This window comes from Phlebotomus argentipes, unplaced genomic scaffold, assembly GCF_947086385.1.
Source record: "Phlebotomus argentipes unplaced genomic scaffold, Phlebotomus argentipes genome assembly scaffold_4, whole genome shotgun sequence".
In the NCBI taxonomy this organism is placed as follows: Eukaryota; Metazoa; Arthropoda; class Insecta; order Diptera; family Psychodidae; genus Phlebotomus; species Phlebotomus argentipes.
This window is the reverse complement of record NW_026776174.1, coordinates 2,301,515-2,312,641: the sequence shown is the minus strand read 5'-3', so window position 1 is coordinate 2,312,641 and position 11,127 is coordinate 2,301,515. Positions and strand designations below refer to the sequence as shown.

The following is an 11,127-nucleotide window of genomic DNA, read 5'->3' as shown; positions in this document are numbered from 1 at the left end:
GAATGCAAAGATTAATCAAGTAAAAAGTTCCTTAAATTAAAAATATATACTGTATTATTTAATCTCTGAGTTCGTACAAAGTATTTGAAAGATTTGAAATCATATCTTCGTTTGGAACGAGTGTTTGTCGTTGTAAAGTAAAAAAAACACACAAAATGGAAGGTTTCGTCACTCCTCGTAGAATCCTGGATTGAGGAAGAGAGCATCGTTGAAGCCCAGGTTCTCCATTGAGGCTGTCTGAACGGTGTGCGTAGTGTTGCCCCACTCTTCTCGCATTTTCGTGTCCACCATCTTCATCATGGTCTCCACATCCGTGTCGTGGGCATTTTCTGCCCACACTTGGCACAGAGCCTGAATATACCAAGAGCCAGTGTCCCTGTGACGATGGCTCTCGTATCCTGATGAGGAAATTGAGAATGCTTTAGAGATCTCTTTAATTAGTGTTGATTGTTCTTTTACCTTTGACTGTGGCGTAGCAAATGAGAATATCACTCTTTGTTGTTATTTTACGCACTGAAGACTGACCAGCTTCGCTGGGTATCATGAGAGAGCCGTCGTGTTGGATATTCTGAACGAAAACTCCTAGATCAGGATGGTTTCCTCTGAAAAGATAAGTCAGCTTTAATGCATTCAGGATTACACACCTGGTCAGCAATTTCTCTAACCTGCAGAAAGGTAGAAGGAAGATTTTGGGTTTCCTTATGAGAGAGTAGCACTTGTCGTTGTAAAACTGTTCCAGAATCGAATCCAGAGGAATGGTTTGTCCGTTGCCAAACTCCACGTACGTCTGGTGGTTCTCAATGTTCCCATGTGTCATGATTCCGAACACGAAGCATTCGTATTTTTCCAGAATTGCCTGCATCTGGAAGGCTTCGAGGTATCGGAAGAGCTTCTTCGGTTCGATGTCTTCATAGTAGTAAATGGTGAAGCCCAACTCGGTGAATAAGTAGATGAGATTGTCCCTATCGTTGTCAGCTCCCCTGCGATTCAGCTCCGCTTTCCGGAACTTAATAATGTTGATGAGCAGGAGAACTCCACGATTCCGGGACGTCATTTTGTACACATTCAATTTGGGATTCTTGTGTATCTTCCTGGACTTCTTCACCGTGAGATTCAGGTGGTTGATTACTGGGCCCGGATATGTTTCCAACACTATTGCGCTGGGCAATTCCTTTTCCATAGACAGACACGCTCCGTCGTTGACCAATTTCATGTCTGGTTCATCCAGAGGTGTGTAAACTTCTCTGGTCTGGCTCACACTCGCCACCTGGCCGAGATTCTTCCCCGTGGACTTGTTGAGGATGGTGTAAGCCACCGGATAGTTCTCACTGCAGAGCTCCAGCAGCCTCGCATAGGCTTTGGGGCCCCTCTTCGGAATCTTCTCCCACAGCGCCTGCTTCCTGTCCGTCTCATTGCCCCACTCGTTCTGCAAGACAGTGCACATGATAACCACTGCTTCCTGGACATCCCACAAGTCCCTACCTCGATATTTTCCCTCATGGTATTGGAGATAATTTCCTTTTTTATGCAGCACCTTATGAAGTTCTCATAATCCGTAACATTGAGGAGACGCTTCGTGTTGGCACGGATATTCTCCTTGTGCGCGGGATCCATTGCATGGATATTTGACTAATTTCACTAAATGCACAACTTCTGGTGGTGATAAGGACACTTTATCTTAAAATTTCTACTAAAAATCAGTCAAAATTGGCGAATAAAATTGCACACCGAAGCCTTTTTTGTTCAGTCTGACTCATGCTTATCGACACTGATCGACAGAGTGAAGTTGGCTTTGAACAGAGTGAAGGTGTCATTTTGACAAGGGGGAGAAAAGCGACTGCAGGAGAAGGTAAATAAACATGTTTTGCTCTATTTTTCCGTAAAAAGACTTCAAGGAATGTGTTGGTTTTCGTGAAAACTTCAGGTACGATGGCCAACGTGTCAATACAGGACATAGAGTCCGTGGACGATTACTGGGGACCGACTTTTCGGTCGATTCTCGAGGGTACTGATCAGGCATCGCTGTGTGAGCAAATTGATGCCCGGATCCGGAATCACGATAAGGACATCGAGAGGATTTGCAACATCTACTACCAGGGCTTCATAGAGTCCATCCGGGAGTTGCTGCAAGTGCGCACACAGACGAAGAATCTCAACAATGAGGTGTTGAGCCTCAATGAGTCCCTCACTGGAGTGTCTTCCGGACTGTTGACGCGCGGCAAGGAGCTCGTGAGGGCGCGCCAGGTGGAGGGTAACATTGCCAATGCCATTCAGAGCCTGACGAATTGTTTGCCGGTGCTGGAGTGCTTCTCGAAGCTTCTGCGTCAGGTGCACGAGAAGCGCTACTATCCGGCACTGAAGACTCTCGAGCAGCTGGAGAATGAGCATCTGCCCAAAGTGGCCAACTATCGCTTCACCGCGCAGATGAAGAGTGCCGTGCCGAAGCTCAAGGAGAAGATCAAGCAGTCGTCTGAGGAGGATTTCAGGGAGTTCCTGGAGAATATCAGGAAGTTCTCACCGAAGATCGGCGAGGTGGCGATGAATCACACGAGACAGATGCAGCGGAGAAATCTCAAGTCAATCATTGAAGAGTATCAGAGCATGGAGAAGAACGGCAGTGCAGTGGATGAGGAAGATCTCAGTGCCCAGGTGAGTTGGATAGTTTTTTTTTCTTAGTCAAGTTCTCCGATGTTAGTTTTTGCTACAAGGAAATAAATTGAATGGATATCTTAAGAATGAACCACAAAAGTGCCAAGAAATAGCAAAAGTTTTACGCAAAACGTTCATATTGTGTTCATTGAGGGAAAAACACGAGCAAAATAAAGTTATTTCCAAAGTTAATTTGTTGAAGAAGCCAAGAAAAAACAACTGAAAATATAACGATATATTCTTGTTTTACATTATTAAAGTGTTATTTTCAGTAAAACTTGAAATCTAAGAAGTTTATTCCTTTCCGGGCTTATAAGATTGAAAGCTCGACTCAAAATATTTGCTTAATTCAGTTTCATGTGCTTTAAATGCTTTCATAAATTCATCATACACTATATAATTGTATTCATTGTCAAATGAACAATTATAATTCTCATTAGAAAATATAACTATTCGTTGTCTCAATGCACACATTTTGAGGGTAATAGAATAGTCACTTGCAAAAGTTTCACTTCCATGAGAACATCTATGCGGCTTATTTAGTCACATTTCCCCATCCGCCGGCTAAAACTTACGATAAGTTTTCCGAAGCAAAATGCGAACAGAAGAACAATGTAATTTATCTCTGTTGAGCAATTTCGAAATATTGCACTCATTTAATATTAATTTCACGTGGAAAATCAATGAAGGCAATACGGAAGGAGAACAGTTTCTATTAGTTTAGCGGGTGGAAATCTCTGGGATTCTCGATGGTTCAAAAACTTTCTTCCACGGGAGAAAGTTTCATTTTTCATGCTATGGTAAATTAAATATTCAGGAGAATACTTGCACTTTGCAACAATGTGTGTGTGTGGGTTTTCTTTCCTCTTGCAGGATTTGATAGACTTCTCACCGGTGTACCGATGTTTGCATATATATACTGTGCTGAATGATAAGGAGTACTTTGAGAATGACTGGCGAAAGCAGCGTCGAGATCAGGCTAAGTTAGTCTTGCAAGCGCCTCAGACGATGCACGATAATTTGGACGCCTACAAGACATACATTCACTCAATCGTGGGCTTCTTCATCGTGGAGGATCATGTGATGAACACAGGCGGTGAGATCGTCACGCGATCCTATTTGGACGATCTGTGGTCAGCGTCACTGACGAGAGCCGTGAATGTGCTCAGCATGAACTCCTCTTCGTGCACAGATCCCAATATTCTGCTTCGCATCAAGAACCTAATCATGCTGAGCATCACTACGCTCAAGACCTACGGTTACACATGCACGCAGCTCTGGGATTTGCTGCTGGAGATGCGCGATCACTACAATGAAGTGCTGCTGCAGCGCTGGGTGAATGAATTCCGGGAGATTCTCGCGCGTGGTGACTTTCTGCCACTGGAGGTGGAGGATCAGGAGGAGTACGATGCGATTCTGGAGAGATTTCCCTTCCATTCGGAGCAGTTGGAGAGTCAGGAGTTTCCCAAGAGATTTCCCTTCTCCCAAATGGTGCCCGAAGTGTATCACCAGGCGAAGGAGTTTATGTATGCCTGCATGAAGTTCTCCGAGGAGTTGTCTCTGTCGCCCAATGAAGTGGCCGCAATGGTGCGAAAGGCAGCAAATCTTTTGCTTACGCGAAGTTTCAGCGGTTGCCTCTCGGCGGTTTTCCACAGTCCCAGTTTGGCTTTGATGCAGGTGAGAAGCTGTTTAATCTCCCTGTATTCTCTTGGCAAGTCCTTGAGGGCATTTGTTTATTCTTTCAGGTGATTCAAATCATAATTGATACGCAGTACTTGGAGAAGGCTGGACCATTTCTGGATGATTTCGTGTGCAAAATGACCGGCACAAAGCAAAATATCAGCCAAGCACCGTCGGCAATGTTCCACGTGGCGCGCGCTGAGGCGGAAATGCAGGTGTCTGAGAAGCTCTGCTCGAAGCTGGATGATTTCTTCGAGGAGTTGGAGGGCTATGACTGGCTATTGGCGGAACCAATTGGCCATGGATCGCCATTCATCACGGATATGATTGCTTTTCTGCAGAGCACCTTTCAGAGCTTCTGCACACTGTTGCCCAATGTGGCGCAGGGTGCGTGCAAGAGAGCCTGCGAACACATCGCCAATGCCATCAGAAGTCTGCTGCTGAGTGAGGATGTGAAGCAAATCTCCACCGGAGCACTGCAGCAGATCAGTCTGGACTTGATGCAGTGCGAAGTGTTCGCCGGGAGCGATCCAGTGCCGGGCCTGAAGGAGGGCGAACTGCTGAAGTACTTTGCGGAGTTGCGGCAATTGCTGGATCTGCTGCTGAGCGAGGAGTGGAGTGCATATTTGCATGACTATGGCAAGGAGGAGAAGAGGTACTCACTGGTGCAGCCGACGACAATAATTATAATCTTGGAGAAGATTCGAGAGGCCGACAAGAAGACAATGTTCAGTGTGCTGAAGAAGTCGGAGCGTGACAAGAAGAAGCTCCTCGAGACTGTCCTCAAGCAACTCAAACAGTTGGCTGAAAAGCAGAATTAATGAAATTCATGTGAGTAAATTTCATTACTGCAACTTCTATTCCTGAGAGATGCTTTTTTCGCTCTCCGTCTCGCCACCCTCAGACACCGGAAAAGTAATGGAGAAACATTTAATTAAGCCAAGTCTCTCCGGCCAGTGGAGGGAAAATTGTCTATTTCAGCAGAAATGGGACTTTTTCCGGGAATGAATTTTGGGCGAATGAGGAGAGGAGATTTTCCGGCGAGGAGGCCCGATGGGGAATCTTCAAGGAGATTAATGATAAAGTGTTTATATTGGCTTATGGCCAAAAAATAACAGATTAGACTTTATTTTTCCACTCATTTCTCCTCCCTTTTTTCTGCCCACATTTCTCCTCGCTCCACTAAAAATAAACACGCGAGATATAGACAGACCAAAAGTGGAGTGAATACATGTAGTTTTGCGGGCAGATGGTGGGAGGCAGGAGTGAATGAAAGCCAGCGAGTTTTCCAGCCAGATTTTTATTAAGTGATAACAATGGGCGGAGGATTGTCGGGATGAGGGGCCGCAGAAGGATTTTGCCAGACTATTTTATTTCCATGCGCCTACGGCCATATTATTGTCGATTAAATCAGGACCAGAGAGAGAGAAGATTCATCTCTCGTGCCTCGGATATGCCTTCGTCCGCTAAGAGCCTTCGCCGTCAGACTGGACAGAGAACAGAGATTGCCTGCGGCGATAGTTGTCTCGTGTCCAGAATGATGGGAGATGAGCGAAGAGGAGCGTAATAATCAAACTTCTTCTATTAAATTATTATTAGAGTGAGAGTATAATGGAGATGGTCATAAAAGAAAAGGATTTTCCCGCTGTCAATATACTTTTTTGCTTTACGTGGGAATGCAAAATAGGAGCGCAGTTTTATGAGCAACTATGAAAAAGTTCAAATACACTGCCGGTGGGGGAGTCTTATCGCGAAAATAAAATAATAACTGGCTGGCTTATTAATATTTTCATTTATTATTATTATTCTTTATTTAATAATACACTACATTCATATTTATATGCTGCGTCGTTAAACGATAAACCCAAATGTTATACAAGAAAAATGTGTAATCGCATTGGTATTGAAATAAATAATTAATTTTATAATCATGGTTCGGTCAAGTCTTTTATATATATGCAAGTTGACAAAAGTCGATTTTCCTCCCACATCATTTGTTTATCGGCATGTTATTCAAACAGTCTTTATGATATCTAATCTTGTGTGTCAAATTGTCTCTTTTGCCCCTACAGAATATGTTAGTTTATCATTGTATTTACAAATCATTTTACGAGAATAATGAGTGTGATTTCCCCCACAGGAGTTGTAATTGCACGAAATTATTCACTCAATCCTCTTAAGGGACAATTACCTTTTCCGGGCAAACTCATAAAAGATTAACATTATCCCCTAATTGTTCTCGAAAAGCGTGGCCATTGATCCAGTTTTTGTGGCCGAGAAATGAAGAAAACCTCCCTTTTAAGCCAAATTTCCAAACATTCCCTCATGTAATATGACCAGTTTTGCCGTTATTACTTCCGCTACACAGCAATGAGTGCCCCAAAAAGTGACTCGACTCATTAATCACTGCAATTTTGTTTATTGTTGTTTTTCAACAGTGTGTGAAGCTGCTAGGAAAAAAACATTGCCCTCTCTCTTCTCTTTATGTGTGCAAGAGCGAAGACTCTTGGATGAATGCCACGAAAGAAGGCATAAAGGCTGAAGATTGAACAAACACGTCTGTTCGGAGTTCAGAACTGATGTAAAATTTCGTAGTTCAATAATTATGGAGGAAGAGGCTTTCGGCTCCTGTCGAATGGATGCAATTAATCGTGAGGAAAATGGCCTTCCTTTCAGCTGAACCGGGATTACGGGATGTGCATTGGGCGTGGGGTGGAGGAGGTGAGATGCTAGAACAAAACACACATCTTGGCCCGTGGCCAGGCACACGGCGAGGGTGGCTCGAGTCAGGAACTTCCTCATCATCCACCGATAACTATCCAATAGAGAGTCCATTATGGGATCCTGAACAGACGCACAGTGGATCGAAATCTTGATAGTGACACCATTTTGCTATGGAGCTCAGAAATGGCGGAACTCAAGTGCGATCGAGAGTGAATCCAGTCAAGTGTGATAGCGAAGGCTTTAGTGCGCTGCATTAATTGCTGTATTGATTGTGCGAGAGGAATTTAAAGGCATTCTAAATTCGATTATAATATCTGTGAAATCTAGATAAAACCGACACGTCCATACAAAGTGATACGGACTGGGGTCGGATGTTTTTTATTGCGTGGAAAATCCAGGTGATAGGAATCAGGGTATCGCTTAATGATGGGGCGGGTGTGTAGCGCAAAAGGTGTTTAATTGTGGGTTTGCGAGAAAGGAAATTTTATTGCGGCAATATTCATTGTAGTGGGTGGTGTAAATAAAAGATCCAACTTTGCCCCATAATGTCATGGAAATTAATGTTAAAATAATGAAATAGAAATTAATAATGTTTCAACACTCATTACATGAAGGCAGCAGCAGGTGCGAGTGAGAGGGATTGAGACACAATGTGCGGAGAGCAATAATTCTCCCCGAAAACACATCCACACATACTTTTTACCCCACAGCCTTTCACACCCTTCCGCCCGCCCCCGCCTTCGTGGGCACTATATTGCTGTGGCGTGCGAAAAGGGGGCCTGACTCTCGGGGCGTGAAGGAAACAATATCAACATTTATTAATGCAAAATCAATGTGGGAAGGAATTTACAATGCCTCAAAGCTTAGAGCGCGCTGTGGTGAAAAAGTCCCTGAAATCCGTGTATTTTTCCCACTTATGCGTCGATGGTTGATGGTTTATTTACAAAGGGTGAAATGTATTTCAACAGACGTAATCACCGCTATAATTACACCGATTTATTAATATACGCATTTATGCTGTTCAAATATTCCCCAATAGCAATAATACTATTAAATTGGCAATTTAATCGAAATAAACCACGTTTTTTTTCCAACCTTCCTACTGATCAAAGACACGCAATTTTATTTTAATTAGCGTAATCAGATCACCACATATTTACCAATAAAAGGAATATTAAATAGCACGTAATATGTAGAGATTGTGTGGCAAATGAAATGTCTCAATAAACCCATGTTTTTCAACTCTTTTGCGCTGCGACTTCACAAACAAATTCAAAAGGACGATTCCAGCCAGGAAGAGAGTCAATATTTCCCGCGAATGTGTTTCATGTGAAAGAAAATAATTTTTAAAAAAATCCCTCTTCCGGAGACTTTCTCTGCAAAGATGATTAGTTTTTGCCTGTCACTCTCTCAACATTTCTTTAAGGAAAAGTTTTCATTACAAAAGAAAATATTTTTCTCTTTACCCTTGTCTTTCTCATCTTGCTCTGGGAACTTTTATAAATGCTTGCTTTTGTACATGCTAAAGTGTATCTGAAATATTAACTGTTGGGAATTGGGAGTAAAATCCGCTCGAGTGTCTCGTGAAGGGCGAGTAAAAAAGATGCTGAAGTGGAATTTTAGGAGCTTGTTAACTTCTTCGCGACGCCAAGAGTTGAAACTTTGAAAAGTGACACAAAAACACGCCAATTGAGGAGATTCAATTCCCGGTTGCCTCCCTCTTTTTTAACCCCCCCTCCCTTCCCGAGTCATTTCAAAGAATTGCGCTCTTATCGCAGATTTCGCGTGGAAAATTGGGCCAAAGTTGAGCCACATGAGTGATGACAAGAGAGCCAAATAATTGGTGGTGGCGTCGCAAAATGTGGATTATCCTGGGCGGAAAGGGTGAATAGGAGAGAGCCTCCATTGACGTCGGATGGAACCTGATGAAATTCCCACTTTGCTCACAAGCTCAAAAGTTGCGTGTAAGATTTCCGGGAGCATCTTGAAGAGAAGTTTCCCAAGCACTCGGGATACTGTGCATGGATTGTGCAGAGCTGGAAGATGTGCAACGGTGGAGTGGGTGAAAAATAACAAGAATCCCGAATTTGTGGCGCAAGCAGTTAAATGTCCTTTTATGTTGTGTGTGCACCATGTGAATAGGAGCGAAAGATTGTCTGTTCCCCTCGCACGTGAGCTCCAACCGAAAACTTTCTCTCCGTGTTTTCTTGGCATTTTGAGAGTCGCAAAGGCGACAAAGGAACTTTGAAATGAAATCACAAGATGCACAACAATCTTAGAAAAGCTCTACCCTCCCTTGCGCCGTAGTCACGCTAAATCAATATTGAAAAGTTTACGCCAGCGAGAGAAATGGCAAAGATTGTGTGCCACTTAATAACATTTTCAAGAGGATGCACTTTTATTTTCCACACAGACAACTTCGCAAAAGCAATTATTCTCAGCACAAGTTCAAAGCTCAACCAACTCATGATACATTCTATATACGTTATTTTGCGTACGATTAACTTTGAGATATCAGTCACATTTTGCTGTGATTCACCAAGTCCTTCGATGTAATCTCAAATATCGTGATTTGTGATAATGGATTTCGCAATGTTCGCAGGCGTATTGCAAATGAATTTTAATTGAGTGTAAACAGATATGTGTTTTCATTTCATTTCATTTCATTTGAAGGACTTTTCACAGTTGGAAATTAATTATTGCTTTATGCATTTCATTTGTGAAAAGCCAAAAAGCGGTGAAATGTTAGGAAATTAGAAGTTAAAAAAGCGTATGCTTTTAACTGCTGGCATTGTGGTTCTTTATTAGTTTATGCACTTTGAGTAATATTTTATCAGGAGCTCCATTGGCTTGTATGGTTTTTGGCTGAAAGTCAAAATGATAATTTTTGGGGTTTGTCTTCCAATGATAATAAAGTATTATTTCTATATATTTCATTCTCATGCTTTATCAGCGTTTAATTTTCGCAGTTTTGCTTTTCAACACCACAACATTGATTATATATTTCTTTTGAGGCTTGTGAAAATATTTTGGCAGAGCTTTTCATTGTGGCTAATCTTCATTTAATGCTGTGATTGAATGTTCTGGCTTTCTATGAAATTTAATGCATTGAATAGTTAATTATACCTTTATCACTAATTAAATCATTCAATTAGTGCTCCGTTAATCAATACCTCGACTTGGTATTCCGCACAAACCTCATGTTTCATCCCCAGCCTCGCTCTCGCTTCTCCATAACGAATCACGCAGAAATGGTGTCATAAAAAGTTAAGTGAAACACGGAATTTGAGGAGACACATTCACATGAAAAGCGGACACGTTATCAAAATGTAAACAACAAGCCATTGACCTAATCTGGATTATGGGCCTGAAAAGTTCCTCAAAATTACCTTTCAACTACAACTTTTTGCCAACTTTTATACACAACATTGACATAGTTAAATTACACGTGCTGAATTTCATAATTTGCTGCCACAAATTTTGTTGCACTTTATCACATTCGCTGCATACCGAAGAGACATTATTTATGTAACTTGTTGGATGAAAATTTTGCACAGAGATTCAAGGAATGTTGAAAAAACACTTTTTTTTATATATACTTTGAAATAATCTGGAACATCTCGCATTTTAATGCTTTTATATGCATTGTCGACAAAAGTGTAGTTTGACAAAATAAAGCTAAATCATAAACAGATGGGATTTAGCTTGGGATTTTGAAAATGAACATAAATGTTGAATTTTTGGAGTTTTTAATAAAATTATGCCATTGAATATTTCATGAATTTTAGTGGAGTTCTTAACGAATTGCGAAACATTTCTTAAGCACGTATTCTCGAATATTATTATGAAATCGATGCACAAATAAAACTCAAAATTCCTTGCGTTCCAAGCACTTAAAGTAAGTAGGTTAAATCTGAGCTTCTAAAATTAAGTATTTATTCATTTCACTCAAATAATTTACGTGTTTGCACAGAATTATCGCGTGTCTTGAAGGGTGTTTTGAAAAGCAAATTCTTTATTTAAATTTGGGGAGTCTAAACCTTAAATACCGACGCAAATTTGTGTTTAAGGATG

General features: G+C 41.6%; 2 protein-coding genes across 2 annotated transcripts; one reads left to right on the top strand and one right to left on the bottom strand.

Annotated features, from left to right (window-relative positions):
- Positions 1-65: 65 nt before the first annotated feature.
- LOC132258699 (caspase Dronc) lies at positions 66-1,756 on the bottom strand. The gene is made up of 4 exons (XM_059756127.1): positions 1,483-1,756; positions 666-1,426; positions 460-602; positions 66-398 (listed from the first exon to the last, which is right to left on the bottom strand). The coding sequence occupies exons 1-4, from the start codon at positions 1,612-1,614 to the stop codon at positions 169-171; spliced, it is 1,266 nt and encodes a 421-aa protein (XP_059612110.1). The 5' UTR covers positions 1,615-1,756; the 3' UTR covers positions 66-168.
- A 64-nt stretch (positions 1,757-1,820) lies between these two features.
- Positions 1,821-6,204, top strand: LOC132258698 (exocyst complex component 6). The gene is made up of 4 exons (XM_059756126.1): positions 1,821-1,849; positions 1,925-2,649; positions 3,523-4,326; positions 4,395-6,204. Exons 2-4 carry the CDS (start codon positions 1,930-1,932, stop codon positions 5,148-5,150), a joined length of 2,280 nt encoding a protein of 759 aa, XP_059612109.1. The 5' UTR covers positions 1,821-1,849; positions 1,925-1,929; the 3' UTR covers positions 5,151-6,204.
- Positions 6,205-11,127: the final 4,923 nt, after the last annotated feature.

Excerpts from the sequence above, each read along its gene's own strand:
- LOC132258699 (XM_059756127.1), bottom strand. The coding sequence starts at position 1,614 with ATGGATCCCGCGCACAAGGAGAATATCCGTGCCAACACGAAGCGTCTC. Across the intron at positions 1,427-1,482 it reads CCATGAGGGAAAATATCGAG|AACGAGTGGGGCAATGAGAC; the intron begins GTAGGGACTTGT and ends ACTGTCTTGCAG. Across the intron at positions 399-459 it reads TTGCTACGCCACAGTCAAAG|GATACGAGAGCCATCGTCAC; the intron begins GTAAAAGAACAA and ends TTTCCTCATCAG.
- LOC132258698 (XM_059756126.1), top strand. The coding sequence starts at position 1,930 with ATGGCCAACGTGTCAATACAGGACATAGAGTCCGTGGACGATTACTGG. Across the intron at positions 2,650-3,522 it reads AGGAAGATCTCAGTGCCCAG|GATTTGATAGACTTCTCACC; the intron begins GTGAGTTGGATA and ends TTCCTCTTGCAG. Across the intron at positions 4,327-4,394 it reads CCAGTTTGGCTTTGATGCAG|GTGATTCAAATCATAATTGA; the intron begins GTGAGAAGCTGT and ends TTATTCTTTCAG.